General features: G+C 35.4%; 1 protein-coding gene across 6 annotated transcripts in view; it reads left to right on the forward strand.

Moving 5' to 3' along the window:
- MIA2 (MIA SH3 domain ER export factor 2) overlaps positions 1-16,020 on the forward strand; it is a 37,905-nt gene that overhangs the window by 18,933 nt on the left and 2,952 nt on the right. For 5 of the 6 annotated variants that reach the window (XM_074824679.1, XM_074824680.1, XM_074824683.1 and 2 more), the window contains 13 exons: positions 1,215-1,337; positions 1,912-2,035; positions 2,844-2,890; positions 3,087-3,177; positions 4,455-4,593; positions 6,527-6,628; positions 7,909-7,969; positions 8,213-8,248; positions 9,180-9,247; positions 9,974-10,056; positions 10,418-10,549; positions 12,461-12,613; positions 13,988-14,119. In XM_074824679.1, coding sequence (XP_074680780.1) covers positions 1,215-1,337; positions 1,912-2,035; positions 2,844-2,890; positions 3,087-3,177; positions 4,455-4,593; positions 6,527-6,628; positions 7,909-7,969; positions 8,213-8,248; positions 9,180-9,247; positions 9,974-10,056; positions 10,418-10,549; positions 12,461-12,613; positions 13,988-14,119 — 1,291 coding nt within the window. The remainder of the gene's footprint in view (positions 1-1,214; positions 1,338-1,911; positions 2,036-2,843; positions 2,891-3,086; positions 3,178-4,454; positions 4,594-6,526; positions 6,629-7,908; positions 7,970-8,212; positions 8,249-9,179; positions 9,248-9,973; positions 10,057-10,417; positions 10,550-12,460; positions 12,614-13,987; positions 14,120-16,020) is intronic. The other variant, XM_074824681.1, reaches the window with a different exon arrangement.

Raw genomic sequence — 16,020 nt, forward strand, 5'->3', positions numbered from 1 at the left:
AGTATGCATGATGCTGCAAATTCATATATGGCTTTTAACTGCTTGAAAGGTGCAGTTATGTGCCAAGTGGGGTTCATCCAGTTCTAGTCGCATACCTTTTGTTTTATGCCTTCTAGTTTGTCTTTGATAAGTAGTGCTTGTCTATTTGCATGGCAATTCCCCTGTTTAACTATCATTTTCTGGTTTTATTTTTAGTATAACTGACTGTTACGTTCTTGTTGCTCAACCTAGTTATTCCTTTCTGTACATTCACTGCTTTTAAATTGGTTGCGTGTTGTGCGACTTTAAGCAATATTCTTCTGACATACTCGTAAGACAAATTTTTTTGTACCGTACCCCATGTTTTTGTACTGCATGCTTTGTCTTAACAGAAATTTGTATCAATTCGATTGTATCAATTTCGTTCTCACAACATGAAGGCATTAGTTAATATGTTGCAGTGGTTATGTTCAGTGAACTGGTGCTTAAGTGTACGAATCCCTTTACTGCTGTGAAACATTTTTGTGAAATGAGATTTTTACTAGGGGATATCTGTAAAATGTAACCTTGGAATCTACTTGTCTTTTTAATTAATCACACTTAATTACAACGATGCATGCTAGTAGGTGTTGATTACATACAGTTGCTGTCACTTTCATTAACAGGGAAGGTTTTTTTTAAATAAAAATTACTTTAAGATTTATGGAGGGAATTAGGAGAAGTAATACAGTTTTGCAAGTCATGTGAATTTAAATAGCTGTTTAAAAAGATTCCTGGTTTCCCTTACCTCACCGACCTCTTCAGGTTGAAAACAAACAGGTACAATTTCAGAAGTGTGTGTGCATATTAGGGAATGAGTGTTCTCCTCTCCATCTGTTCCCCAGTGTTTGTAGCTGTTACACAAGTTTATATCCATTGCTATTGCTACATCAGGGTTTGTAAACTGAGTGGAATATTAACCGAACTGTTCTTACAAATGTTTAAAAATATCCTAACAACTAATTACAATGGAGACCTATTACAGCTAAAGCAGCTGGATGATAACATAAAGTCTTATTTTTTCAACTCTTAAGGTTTAACTGTCTTGTAGTCTATCTCTGTTAATTCTTACCGATGGGTGAGTGGTTAAAATTCAGCTTATGTATAGATAATATACAAAACAGACTCAAGTACAATTCATCCTTGATTCATGGTTGTAATAGACAATCACACTTATCTGGTGTTTCCCTTTTTAGCTTCTACAAGAAGCCGAAGGATGGGGTGAACGATTTAGTGAACTAAATGAACAAACCAAGATGTTTGAATCATCTAAAGCAGATATAGAAGAAGTATTGAAAAATAAAGAGAGTCAAGTCAAGGTAAATTATGATAGCTAGCATTGAATCAGACTATTCAGACTGATACTAATCATCAAGTTCCAAAAAAGTCTTAACGACCTCTCCTTGTCTTAATACACATTAAGCTGTTTTGGGGTTTTGTTTGCTGTCTCCATCCTTTAATGTCTTGTTTCCTGCTAAGCAGAAAAGGTTGCTTAGCAGCACAGTGAAGCAGTCTGATAGCCTTGGAAGCCAGCACGTTAAATGAGGAAAAACTCTCAATTCCGACAGAGTATTTGCATTTTTTTGAATTTGGAATGTGGGAGTTGGGAGTGTATTCTTACATATGTGTACCTTATATACACAAGCCCTGCTGAAAGCATGCATGCGTGGCTTTCTGAAAGGTCTTCACAAGGGCACACCTGTTGACCTGCAGGTATATATTTTAATAGAAGAAGTAGTATCAGACATTTAGAATCCTGTATATGGGGCTCACTTAATTACTAAGGGAACTAAATAAAGGACAGAAATCCTGAAAAAGTAATTGTAATGGTAACTACATTTTCATTGGTTGTATTTATTTTACTGTTTGTGTTTTGTGTGGGCTTTTTCTTAGTCTCTGACTCAATACTTACTGAAGATGAAAGACTGGAGTTCAGCAATAAGAGATGATGATGACACCGAAGATAATCACTGGGACACAGATATAAAGGGTGAAACAGAGAATGGAGAGCACTTAGGTATGATTTGTATAGCTTCCCATCTTAAATAATAATTTAGTAGATGTTTTAGAAATACAGAACCAACAAACTTCCATGAGGGTTGAAAGATGAGCTTTGTAGAAGTTGGGTTTTCAAAACTCACCCAGTGTTATTCATGTCTGACAGTTAACTGATGCTAGGACACCTCTGGAATAACCACCTATGCTACTATTTAGCAGTGTGTGGATATAGCTAAAGCATACATAATATCATAGACAACGTGAAGACTCAGTGCTCAGTCACTTGCAGAATGACTTTAGCCTGTCAGTTAAGCAGGGATTCTCAAACATTTTCAGGTGGAAACCTTGTTCTCATTTCTTCTTTAAGCTCCTCCTAGCAGTAGCACTGTTGGTCCGTAGAGTCTAACTTCTGCTTCCTTGTCCTTACGCAGGTGTAAGTAGTTGCAGGCAGTGTGGTAGCACTGGAATCATATGGGTGTAGATGTGGGTCCTCTCAAAACAGCAGCACAGAGTAGCCTTTCTTCCTCCTTTTTCTTGCTGCAACTTCTTTTTATGCTGGTGCTGATTATACCGTAGGGCAAATCTTACAGTGTGTATTCAGCATATCACTTTTAACATGAGCATTCTGAGTCTGATTGGCAAACAAAGCACTAGAATATCAAGCCCCCAGCGTTTTTAGTTCTTTTTTTCTCTTTCCTCCAAACATGCTATGCCTATCATGCTATGTTAGGGATTGCTTTTTTATAAAAACAAAATAAAATAATAGCAGTAAACTCTCTCACAAACCTTTTTGTCTTTTTTATGTGACATCTTATTTTGTCAATCAGATGATCAGCAAAAACGAACTGTAAAGAAATTGATCTATGCTGCAAAGGTATGTGATTTATAAGAAACTTGTGGATGGAAGTGGGGAAAACTAGGGGAAATATATGCAATTTCTATGGTGAGTTTAATTGCATGTAGATATCAGTATCAGAGTTCAACGTCTTTTAATGTTTAGTTAGATATTTTTGCATGCAAACAGTTTCTGGTAATCTTAGAATACTCATTTTTTAAAATTTTTATTGTAGTTGAATGCTTGTTTAAAGACCCTGGAAACAGAAAGAGATCAAATGTATTCAAAACTATCTGATGAAAATAAAGCTAAAGGAGAGCTTACAGGTAAATAAATGTTGTTTTGCCTTTAAGACTAATAAAATACTGTTTTTGTAAAATGATGTTACAGGCTGTAAGTATTACTTCCAGTAAGAACTGAATTAAGTTTGCATTAATAGCTCTACTTGATTTTTAAAATGCCTGTTTGAGTTTAGGTCGCTTAGCTGTTTTAAATATTTGATTTTAGAGCTAAAGCACCATTTGTAAATTTTGTTGTACTCTGTCGGATTATTCTATTCTATAACTGTTAAGTTATAGAATCTGAAAAGACACAGGCAAAGTGATGTTAATAAATATGATACCTTCTTTACATAATTTCTGGACATGAAACAATGAAGTTTTAATTACATTTTAAAACCATCTATTAAAAATGGTAGCTTAATTGTAATTAGTTTGTAGTGGGTGCAAACTCAATACTTACTAAGTTCCAAAATACTGCATTTAGAGAATTGAACCTAAAAGCATCTTGCTCTTTTTTTTCCTTTATTGTGTAGGACATACCGAATTAAACCTTATGAAATGAAAACACTACCACTTTAATTCAAATTAAAGCCTGTAATTAGCTATTACTTTCATAGGTAACAGCCAACAGAGTAGCCATCACATTTGAATGTACTGTACTTTGTTATTTGAGTGCTGAAATGCTCTGTAAAACTCCTTATTTTTCAGTTTTTGATAGTCCTTTAAACTGACTTTTTGTGCTAGTGTGTTTTCCAAAGTGATTGTAAGTCTGTCCCATAAAGATACTCAAACTTACTTGAAACTTTCTGTTTCTTGGCGAGGCATATGAATAGTAAATAGGAGAAGAAACATGACTGATTTTCATTTGGAAAGATAAGGTAGTTTGACAAATCTGAGTTAAGGCTACTCAGCAAGACCTTGTGTGCATAAATCTGCAAGAGTATATGATGGTACTGATTTTACTGCTTTAGTAGAATAATTACAATAAATGAAAATTTATGTTGTGAATTACAAAACTGCATTGTTTTCAAAGCTACAATTTGGAGCAAAGTCTAGATACATGCTCAGAGCTGCATTTTGTGACAGAGAGTATAGTTGCTGGTTTCCCATCAAAATGAGCAATACTGCTTCTCAATTTGTATAATTTATTGAAATATATTAACATTATTGCTTATATTATTAAATCAACATAGGATCAAAGGTTTTTAAAGACTTTTCATATACTAAAATATCTCAAATATTTTTTGCATTTTGTACAATTTTGTATGTACATTTTTGTAAATTGTGCATTGTCCCAATATACTTATCTCTAAATTTCACAGAACGTATAGAAAACCTTCAAAGTCAACAAGCTTCTTTGCAGTCTGAAAATGAACGTTTTGAAGGTGAAGTTCAAAAGCTTCAGCAGAAACTTAAAGTAATGACTGAGCTTTACCAAGAAAATGAAATGAAACTACACAGGTGCTGGTTCCTCTTTTTATATTCAATGCTTACTGTTTGATTTGAATGCAGCAATTTGATTTGGGGGGCTGAAAAGTGTTGAAAATTTGAATACTGCTTTCCAGAGTTTTCTGAATTTTGAAGACCCTGTTATGTTACACCTTCATGTACTTTTGTGATCACAGTAGTTTTATAGAAATTGTTTCCATGAAAGTAGTGGTATATTATTTTAGGACTTTTGCACAAGAAAGTACAGAAACAAAGATAAAATAAGTAGTAACAAATTTTTAATCTATGAAATAAGGTGGGTAAATTTGGAAAGCTTGATTTTACATTTTTTAAAAAATTAAATACTGCGTAATACAGCTGTCAAGGTTGCTGAAAGAAAGATAATCAGCTGCTTTAACTGTGAGGTATATTTTATATAGTAAAGAGAGCTAGTAATGTCAGCAGAGGAGCGATGCTATATATAAAACTAAGCTGAGAGTTAAAACATAGGCAAGCCTAACTGTTATCAGTAAGCAACATAGAACCCCTGTGAATCAGGCTTTCCTCACCAAGAAGGGTAGAATATGAGGGCTGTATTATCTGCCTTACAGTCAGGATGATAGTAGGGATTATGACTTACTGACTGAAATCAGAAATTTGTTAAGGACTAGAAGTGAAGTTGATTGGGATGGAATGGGGCATGTAGTAACCTTCAGAAGTGTGTGTGTGGAGCAGGGAGGGAGCAGGAGGCATGATTTTAGGGCATGATGGTAAAATGACAGTTTTACTAGCCAGAAATTATTTCTTCAAGGAGCAGACATAATCTTGAAGGCAGCAAGAGAAGCAGCCCAAGTCTTGTTCCTGTAGTGAGCATAATAATCTGCTCTGTAGTATATAGATTTGTATAGGTATTTGACATCCTTGTAGATTCAACAAAACCTAGAAATCCACTACATTAACGTTTGATTTAAAAAAGGGGGGGGCGGGCGGGGAGTGGGAAGGAACCTATTAAAAAGAAGCTATGATGGGCAGCCAGAAAGGAAAAATGTTTGCAGACTGTGTGGATGGTATTTAAAAATACCACACTGAAGCTCAGCAAATGTATGCTGCTTGTTAAAGATTTTGGAAAAGCGAAAAGGAGTGGGGAGAAGCTGGCGTAATGAAATAGCAGAAAAAAAGAAGCTATTAGTGTTAGCAAGGCATCTTTTAAAAAGCTAGGTGTGTTCAAACAAGGGAAATAGAAAAGTGGGAAATGAAGGTTGAGTAGAAAAGAAGTTTAAGTTGTTCAAAAGATCCATGGTTTAGATAGTTTGCTTGCTAAGGACTGCTGTTTACAGGGAAATGACCAACCGGTTCATGCGTTCAGGGCTGTATGCAGCAGTAGTATCCATGTATGTTCTGCAGAATTACCTTGTGCATAGTCTCTGGTCTGGAGTATGGGTTTTCTCTTCTGTAGTACCGAATAAGGCATTAAAAAAAAGAGGGACCTGGAAGGAATTTTTATTTTAATAACTATTTTTTTAATAGCTAATAACAACCTTTTTCTTTGCCAGAAAATTATTTTAAAATGTAAACAAGTACCAGAACAAATTACTGAACGTTAGTGTAGTTTGGTTTTTAGTTTGTTTGATTTGATATGTGGCTGCTATTTTTTTTTTTTTTCTTTCTCCCTTCCCTGCCCCAAATAGAACTATTCTTTGGGAATATGGATTGTCTTCCAGATTTCCTTTTAGGAATAGTGGTAATCTAATTGTTCCATATAGAACAGTTAATGAACAGAATGAACTACTATGAATACAAACTAGTCCTACTTTTGCCACTTCATCTGTTGCCTGTAAAACTTCTATCTGGATGAATATCAGGTATTCATCACGACTAAATAAGTGGAGGAGCTTTTCTTGACAGACCAGCTACACAATTGTTGACTTGAAACAGAATTAACCATAGTTTTTGAACTTCCTTAAAGGAAGCTGACAGTAGAAGAGAGAGAACGCCTACAGAAGGAAGAAAAGCTTTCTAAAGTAGATGAAAAAATTAATCATGCTGCTGAAGAACTAAACAGCTACAGGTAACTACAGATTTTAGTTGCTGTAATCGCTTGTTCCAAAGTGAACAAAATGCCTTAGAGAATTAACAAAAACACAAGCATAAATGAATGTATTTTCTTCCATTTTCTTTGTTTTGTGTGTGTTACATGCTAGTTTGTGTGTAATACATACTACGGGATTTTTTGCTTTGTTAAAACATTTTGAGTATGGAAGATCATTAGCAACGTTTCTTTCATGAGAAGACTAGTTATATTGACATGTTAGCTTTAATGAAATGGTAAAAGTGAGTCTCTAATCTAGTTCCCTTTACTGAATGGAGATAAAAATATGAACTTAAGAGAATGTTGTGAAATAAATGCAATGTTCAGTTTCCTGTATAGATCCTAACATATTTATGCTGTATAGTTACAGTATTCTATTTCTGTATCTCTTAAGCTTGTCAAATAGTACTGTTGTTTAGAAGTTCTTTACTAAAATACCATGATGTGGGAATATTTTCTGTAGTTGTTTCTGTGTGCCTCTGCTTTGTTTCTCAAACTATGGCATAATTCTTCAATCTGTAATGTATATTCCCCATCTTCCTTCAACGTTTGTGGGAGTATCGACTCTGAATGAATGATATTGATCAACAATGCTTCTGAAGAATTAGATTAATTCTTTCTCTAGAATGTAAAGTTCTTGTAGACATGATTCAATATTCATGCAGGAAGACAGAATTCACCCTTTTTGATTTTCTCAGAACGTGAACTTTGTAGACATCTTAATTTAAAAGAGAATATTAATATTGCAAATGGAGTATAACTAAACATGCTGAGCAAGTGTAGAACCTAGAGAGGCTGTGCACAGCAGAGCTGGCAGCAAAGGTGGTGTAATACTTTCTGTGGTCTTGAAATAACTTTTGTGTGAGTGACTGTCCCTCGGGACTGACTGTGGTAGCCTGTGACAGTGTGATGCTCCAGCCCCATTGGTAACATTTGCTGGGCTGGGTGAGGCTGGCTGTGAGGACATACGTGGAGGGATATACTTTATGTTGGAAACATATTGCAGACCACTGAAAAGTTGAGGAGATTTTGGGGGTTTTGGTTCTGTTCTTTTGTTTACATTCCTGTTTGCACCAATCTAGGGCCTAGAATTTCCACTGCTACTGTAATTTTTATGTATCCCATGGGCCTAAGTGACAACACTGTCTTTTGAATAAAAATTCTTAATTATACCTTGTGTTTACCACTGCGTTTACTGTATTTGAAATTAGTTTCCTCCATGTTTTATTACAATATCATAAATCCTAATTTTGTTACAGACAGAGAGCAAAAGATCTTGAAGAAGAGCTAGAAAGAACCATTCGTTCTTACCAGAATCAGGTATGTGTTTTGTGTTATTATCTATGCCAAGTAGGAGGGATGTTACTGCAACTGAAATGCTACTTTCAGCTACGTTGTGATACTGTATTTGACTCCGTTCAGGTGTTTTTTTGCCTTTTGCCTTGTTTGGACTTTCTCATTATAAATTATCCACACACATTAAACTTACAAATAAGAGCACATATTCAGTCTTAAGTTTTCTTTTTTAGGTGAATAATGGTCTAATGAATCTCTCTTTCACAGATTACTTCACATGAGAAAAAAGCTCATGATAATTGGGTAAGTTCCAAATACTGAATTTTCTGAACTTTGTGTGTCTTCCTCTTCTGTGATTTGAATAGCTTGCTTTATCATTTTTTTGTTTATTAAAAACAGATAATCAAAATTAGCCTGTCACCTTTAAACATATAGATTTCTTGCAGAAATACACAAAAGCATGTTAAAAATATTTCTATCATATAATAGTTGGAATAATTAAGCTGGATACCTGTGAGCCCAGTAGAATGATATTACAATATTATTTGCTATAGCAATAAATCTGCAGGAATAATATGTTACCATTTAACAAGTGTGTGACACTTTGCTAATAATAAAAGCTCTTGGCCTTGTTTCAATGCCATCTTAATATTTTCCCTGGATGTACTTCATTCCTTTTATCTACTAACAGAAGACGATATGTCCTGTGAGAACAGTATGTTCCATTGACAGATTCCTAAGCATGTTGCAACAAAATCCATTTTTACCTTTTTTTCCCCAAACAGGAAACTTTAAAATATCTCCTGACTAATACATTCTTCAGTTTCACAGAATAGTCTGTATAAGATAGAATCCTGTTAAAAGCTATTGCACTTCATGGTCATAATTTTACAGTTTTTTAACTATATGATTTTAAAACAAAACTCCAGTAAATAAATTTTGAGACTTTAAATCTTGTACATATGTTGTAGAATTTCATTTCTGCAGTTTTAAAAACCTTCAGGAAAGCCATATCATTCCTCAAAAATTTGGTAGTAGAGCTGCTAATGTCATTTGGTGACATCTGTGAGGCTCTGTTTCATATGCTTTATACATGACTCATAACTTGTGAAAATACAATCCACACACTTCAGATAGAAAAAAAATTTCTTGGATCTAGGATGTGACACACTTATGAACCATTTAATTAATAAATAGCAGTATCTAAGCATCTGATTTTTGTCCCTCCCCAAAGCTGACGGCCCGAGCAGCTGAAAGACACCTCAATGATATAAAAAAAGAAAATGCACATAACAGACAAAAGTAAGTGCAATCCTGATCTAATTCTAAACAAATGCAATTCAGCATGTGAGTATGTTTTGAATTTATGCAATTTAGTATTTTCTAGACCTATATTGATCAGCTGTGGGCCAAACTGGGGGGGAGAGTGCGGTGTTCATTGGGGTTCTGAAAGAAAGGGAGTCATTTGAGCATCCTGTAATGATAATGTGCAAGAAAGTAAGAACTTAACTATGTGAAGTATTGAAATACTTCAGGAAGGAGGCAGAATGTACTACTAGAACTCAAAGATTTTGGGTGTTTGGTTTGGGTGTGTTTGTTTTAAATAGGTGTCAACCAGATGTCATGGTTACCTAATGATTTTACAGCTTATCTCCAGAAGTTAATACTGAGCTAATAGATCAGGTGGTGGTGGTGGTTGAGAGGAACCTTTAGGTGTGAGATTAACTTAATACTTGTAATGCAATTTAGAATACTCAAGAGAGTAATGTCATGCTAGGAATTGTGACATCTAACATGCCACTCCAACTTCTGAATTACAGTTTAAATACAGCAGCATAGAGAAATACTTCAATGAATTCTTAAGTTCAGAGTTCTGTGGCATCCTTTATCTTGTTTCTTTTTATTTAAGGAATGAAATACCTTGCTTTGTTAACCCTTTAAGTAGAAAGCCTAGCAGTAAACAGTGTGGTCCAGTAAAACTTTTGCACTTCTTAGTTATTTACTACTTTTTTTGTTGTTTATTTGCAGATTAACTGAAACAGAATTTAAACTTGACCTTTTAGAAAAAGATCCTTATGCTCTTGATGTTCCAGTTAGACCATTTGGCAGAGGTACAGTATTGAATTGTAAAATAGAGCTTAACTGTTTTGGTTTATGGTTTTGTTTCCCAAGACCACACATATGTGATTGTTTGAAAACTACCTTGGCCATGTGTATGTACAAATAACAGTCATTTTAAAAAAATAATTGGGTCATAAGTGACTCTTGGTCATGTCGAGTATTTTGTTGAAACTAAGAGTGCTTGTACTAGCAATGAGAGTAGACTGGGAATAAAATACACATGGAATTAGACCACAGTTTTAATTTCACTTATGCAATTAAGTTTTAAACTTCACCTGAGAAGTTAATTACTTTATGCAGTTTGCTAAACTAAATGTTGTGAACTTGAGTATTTTGTTTTAACTGTTCCAGAGCATTCCCCATATGGACCCTCACCAATGGGCCGGCCTTCATCTGAAACAAGAGCTTTTCTTTCCCCTCCAACTTTATTGGAGGGTCCTTTAAGGCTTTCACCTATGCTTCCAGGTGGAGGAGGAGGAAGAGGTACAATTCTTAAACTTGAAAATGTATCTATTCTGGATTTCTCTCTCCTCTACTAGAAACCTGTCACACCTTTTCCTCTTGCTGGTGACAAAAAGTATTAAAAAAAGCCAATTCAATATAAACAGTTAATTGGAAAAACTCTTCCTGTTTTTCAACTTGCTTCTAAAGCTGTCTGATGTGTAACAGTACAATGGAAAATTTAGTTGTTACTAGGAGGTTGGTCAGTGGATTCACTTTAGAAGCATAGATTGAGAAAAGTGAAAAGCCAAAATTGATCAGTCTTGGTTTATTTCTTGAAAAAATGGGGTTCTGCTGATATAAACTTACAATTTTAAAGTGAACAAGAGTTGTTAGTTTTATGAAGAAATAATATTGCCACTTTAATCTCATTGGTCTACAGTAAGTGAGAGAAGGAGAGGGTACCTGCATTGTCAAAAACATGAGCTAGCTTTATTGGGGGTCATGATACTAGAAGGTCACTGGTTCAGTAAATTGTTATCCTCCCTTTGTTCTAAATTTGAGGTAGTCATTATATATGGAGACAGTTTCTTCTCAAGTGATAAAAGGGACCAGTAAAGTTGTGCATAAGGAGTAGAATTCAGAGATTGAGGAGTAGGTGAAAGCAAGCCATGGTGTCTTGGGTTGTAAGGGAAGAAAACCACTGTTTCTTCATATTTTTGATGTTGATGGAAATAGTGTAGATAAATGCTAGAGTGGAGTTCAGCATCTGTTACAGGTAATAAAGAAGCTACTATTTAATTTACTACTACTGTTACACCCGTTGCAACCTGTACTTATTTCATGAGAAATATGTCTAAATGTCTCTTCTATAAGGATTTCACTAATTAGTATTGATTTTTAAAAGACCAGCATGAACTATTTACTTTAGTTCTTTGTAAAAAGCACATCCAGGTGCATATGACAGTTAATTGATTTTTCGAAGTCGGAAGAGCTTGAGATTGAATGTTCAGCTGTAGCTATATGACACACAAGCAAAATCATACTTCACAATTTATTTGTATAAAGACAGTAAATAATGAAACTGAGCTGTCCAATGTATCTTTAAATTGTAGCTCAGTTGTTGCTGGTGAGGAAGAGTAAAAACTGGATTTCAGGATGCAGTATTAGCAAGGAAAGAAACTATGCAAAGGCATGACTACTGCCCATTTCACAATGGAGCACTAATGTAACTTGGGCAGATTAAACAAATGATGTGTTTAATTGCTCTGTAGCTTGCATTATTTATAGTGCTCATCTTACTTTGCACAAGACATGAAATGGCTTCATATTTTAGGTTGGATTTTAGGATAGAGAATTAGAGAATGATACCAGAATTCAATATTTCTGTCATTTTTCAGACCAAATCTTTTAAAGAAAGCTTGCAACCTAAAATCACTCATTGTTACAGTTTCTTTTGCACTTGGTTATGTGTTGATGTGGTCTTCTCTTATTTTTTTTTTCTGGTTCTTTCTAATTCTTTATTTAAGAAGAGTGTTGAATGTAATGTGGATATTTCCTTACGATGAGGGTATTAACTTCCAGTGTACTAATTTTTAGTTTGATTAGCAGCAGGATTTTTAGCACTGAGAAGATTTATCATGAGGGCACTAGTTCCTGTGATTTGAGTGAACCAAAAATATTTAAATGATTTTTTTTTTAAAAAAAAATTGCAGGTACTCTTAGATTGCACTCTCGTTGAACTAAGACTTTTTCTCTCCAAACAAACCTTTTAAACACTTGTGGTAAACATAACAGCAAACAACTGGAGAGTCCTGTGGAGCCATGCGCCTCTCGTATCTTGACAGTGTTGGCATTCCATGATGTATTTTACTATTTTCAGATTTAACGAAGAAAGCCATAATAGAGGATTTAAAATACCTGGGTAAATAACTATCTGATTTCTTTGGTTAGGATCCAGAGGACCAACTGCCATGTACGATGCTGGTAACGAAAGAGGAGAGCTGAGTTCTGATAGATTAACTGATCCCCACAGACCACCATCAGATACTGGATCCCTGTCTCCTCCATGGGACAGAGAACGCAGGATAATTCTGCCTCCACCAGGTATAAAAATCTGCTTAGCTACTGTATCTATGGAAAAAAGGAGTTACTGACTTGTAGTGTATATATTTAAGTATTTTTTTCTTAAAAATATGAAATGTTTTCTTGGAACTGCATGTGCAACTGCGCTGGAAAGGTTTTTTTAATAGTAGATTTTTTTTCCCTTTCTTGAATGGTGTGGTTCACTTGCACTACTTCTTCTGTGCTATCTTTTAAATATAAATTGGTACTAGCAGTGTGCAATTAACTGTTCAGTTTCATTATTTTACTGGGGGTTTGTTTAGTGCATCAAAAGACCTGTCTGGGCTGAATAATTAATAAGAGATCTGAGAAAGTACAAAGTTCTAATGGTACTTTAGCTTTAAATAAATAAAAGCTAACTAATGTTGAAAAATACTGTGGGGTTTTTTTGTTTTTTTTAAATAATAATGGTACAGGAGTACTGTGGTACAGTCATCCTGTTTGGTACATATTTTCATGTTGTTCTTTGGTAATAACAAAATCAGTCTTCACTCTTACTTCTTCAGCTAAAATCTGTATTGCACATTATGACTCAAGGAAGACACAGATTAATCAAAGGATACCACTGATGTTTCTCAAGTAAACAATGCAGGGAGAGGGACAACCTCCTGTATATCTGTAATAAAGAAGCAAAAATGCTATAAGTTTAAAAAAAAAAAATTAGATAAAATACACATGTTAAAGTACCTTAATTATGAGATGCAGCAAGCAATATTGTAGTAGCTAGACATCTGTGTGAAAGCCTGATTATAAAACAGTCCGCTGAGGATGCATTTCCTCATTTGCCAGATCTGATCTATTGACAGGATACTGCAGACAGGTAGTCTTCTTTCCTTGACCTGAGCTGTGTTCTTACCCCGTCTTTGCACTTGGATCTCATTGATACTGTTCGTCTTGTAGCTGCATGATTGATTGCTAGAGCTGATGCAAGGAAGTTGGTGGAAACACGTTACAGCACTATGAAATGTAACAGAAAACAGCACTCTTATCTAAGAATGGCTTAAAATGTCTAGTACCTTATTTTGCCCTCAACCTTCATTGCTGTGCTGAACCTTGGTTTCAAGGCGCCACTGTTTACAACTTAAGTGATCATAACTTTCAAAATTCTACTGTATGTTAAACCAAAAATCAGTCAACTTTCTATTTTGCAGCTCCTTAGAAACATAAGCTATATTACGTACTTGGCGGGATTCCTGTGTTTGGGTTTTTTTAAGATTTGTTTGCTCACCCTGATTGATAGTCACTTTGGATATCTACAAGAACATAAGATATCCAGAGAAATTTGCTGGTCTAAAATTGTATGGAATGGGGAGAATAAATCTTCACTGACCTCTTTTGTGATTTCTTTAATGTTAGGTGAGCCTTACACTGATCCAGTTCCTCCTCCTCGAAGACAAGAAAGATTTTTCCCTAATCCTCCAAATACTGGAAGACTTTCTGGACCAGCAGAACTACGAACTTACAATGTGCAGCCTTTTGATAAAACAGGTAGGAATTGCTTCCATGGAACTATCAAATGGAGAATCGCAGTGTAAGTTGACTATGCGCAGTAAGCCATCGTAAGAGGACAACTTAATAGCTACCACCGACCTGATGTTCCATTGTGTAAAAACACCTGCTAGCCTTGATGCAGTCTTTCCCTATTGTCAACAATAGCAGTCTCTTCTGTCAGGTGGGTGGGATTCAGTGAACAGTAGTCATGAGGTACTTTTTTTGTCCACCTTCACTGTTCTGTATGTTAACCATTCAGGATTGGCCTTAGGTCTGTTTTGGCCCCTCCCATGAGGCTCACCACAGCATTAAAATATTGCAAACGCTTACTTGCATTCCCATGCCACATTTGATAGGGTTAAGAGTTAGTAAGACCAAGAGAATAACAGCAAAATTTTCAAATATCCACTGGCTTTGCATACTGAAGTAGAAAGTCCTGAGGTCTCCTCCTTTAAACTGTTTGCCATACTTGCAGCTTTTTATGGATGACAGTGCCCTCAACTTAATCTCACATTTCAGTGACCCAAGTACCATTTGTTTTAAATTGGCCAATTTTGTAAATTCTAGTTTGTGATACTTAGCAGCAGCCAGAAGCTCAGAAGCAAAGTTTTGGTGACTTAAACCTTATCACTGGAACAGTAAGAGCTTAAAGCCTTAATACTTATTAAGCAGTTTTCATCCTTATTTAATGCTAGTAAGTCACATGTGTGTGATTCATCAGCTAGGCTGAAGCCATTAAACTTGCAACAGAAACTTTGCTACTCAGTATTCAGTTACTCATGTGACTAGTAGTAAGTTACCATGTTTGCCTGGTTTCTGACAATAGGAGAGAGAACCTTTGTTACTTGGTGTCATACTATGAGAACTGGGAATGCTGCATTGTTTCAGGTTGAAGGTTCAGGCTTTACAGGGAATTGTTCTCTACTGGAAGACAACTTGTTCCTGTACAGTCACTCACCTTCCTACCCTTTTTCCCAAGCCTCTCTGTGTTTCACTTCTGCTTTCTAATACTTAGTGTTCGACAGAGGTCTGTCTTCTAGCCCTTGGATGCTGACTGAAGGACAGGAGAGGTGCGCTGTCTTTGCACTCAGTTGTTGCATCCATTTTACCCTTTTCTTCAGCTGCTGGCAAGCAACAATTAAGAAAAAAATTAAAAAGCTGTATTCAGTTCTTGGGCAGTTCAAAACCTACTTAATGGAAACAGGGTTTTGGATAACCTTGCTGCCAGCATTTAACAGGTCATTAAGCATATGTGAATGTGTCTTTTTAGAGGCATATAATCTCACTAGACTTGGGTGAGTCTTTGTAAAAATAGCAAAAAAAACCTTCAACAAATTAAAAAAACACCACTCCATCCAGGACATACCATCTGACTTCAGAACAGCAACGTGTCTCACAGTACTGAAATCCAAGCTCCAGCTCTAAAGAGTGAGGGAGCTCCGCTTCCTCAGCAAGCTGATCAAAGTGTTACTTAAAGTGAACAAAATAATACACATTTTGCTAAGCTGAGGTGGATAATTTTACAAAAAGTTTCAACTTGAGGCAGGTACATGGAGCAGGAAACTTATTGTCAGAAAGAAGGGTTAAAGCTTGACAGAGTTTGCAACCAATTTTACAAGGATTTAAAGTGGAAAGTGATATGCCATGTAAGTATCAAGGCATGAATATTCTCTATGTGACATAAGCAGTTGAAATGCTTCAGATTGTTAAGTAACAGTATCTGCAGCAAAGGCAGGGCCTTCTTGAAATGTCAAGTAATTTAGATTTTTGGAAATGACCTATCTGTTCATTGAGAAAAGAGCTCTTTGCTTCAAAGGAGAAGAAATAAAACATGTAGATGAAAAAAATGTCGCTTGTTAGAAGTACTGTTTCAGTCTTGTGCTTTTTAATATTATTGT

The sequence above is a fragment of the Strix aluco genome, chromosome 4 (assembly GCF_031877795.1).
Source record: "Strix aluco isolate bStrAlu1 chromosome 4, bStrAlu1.hap1, whole genome shotgun sequence".
Taxonomy (NCBI): Eukaryota; Metazoa; Chordata; class Aves; order Strigiformes; family Strigidae; genus Strix; species Strix aluco.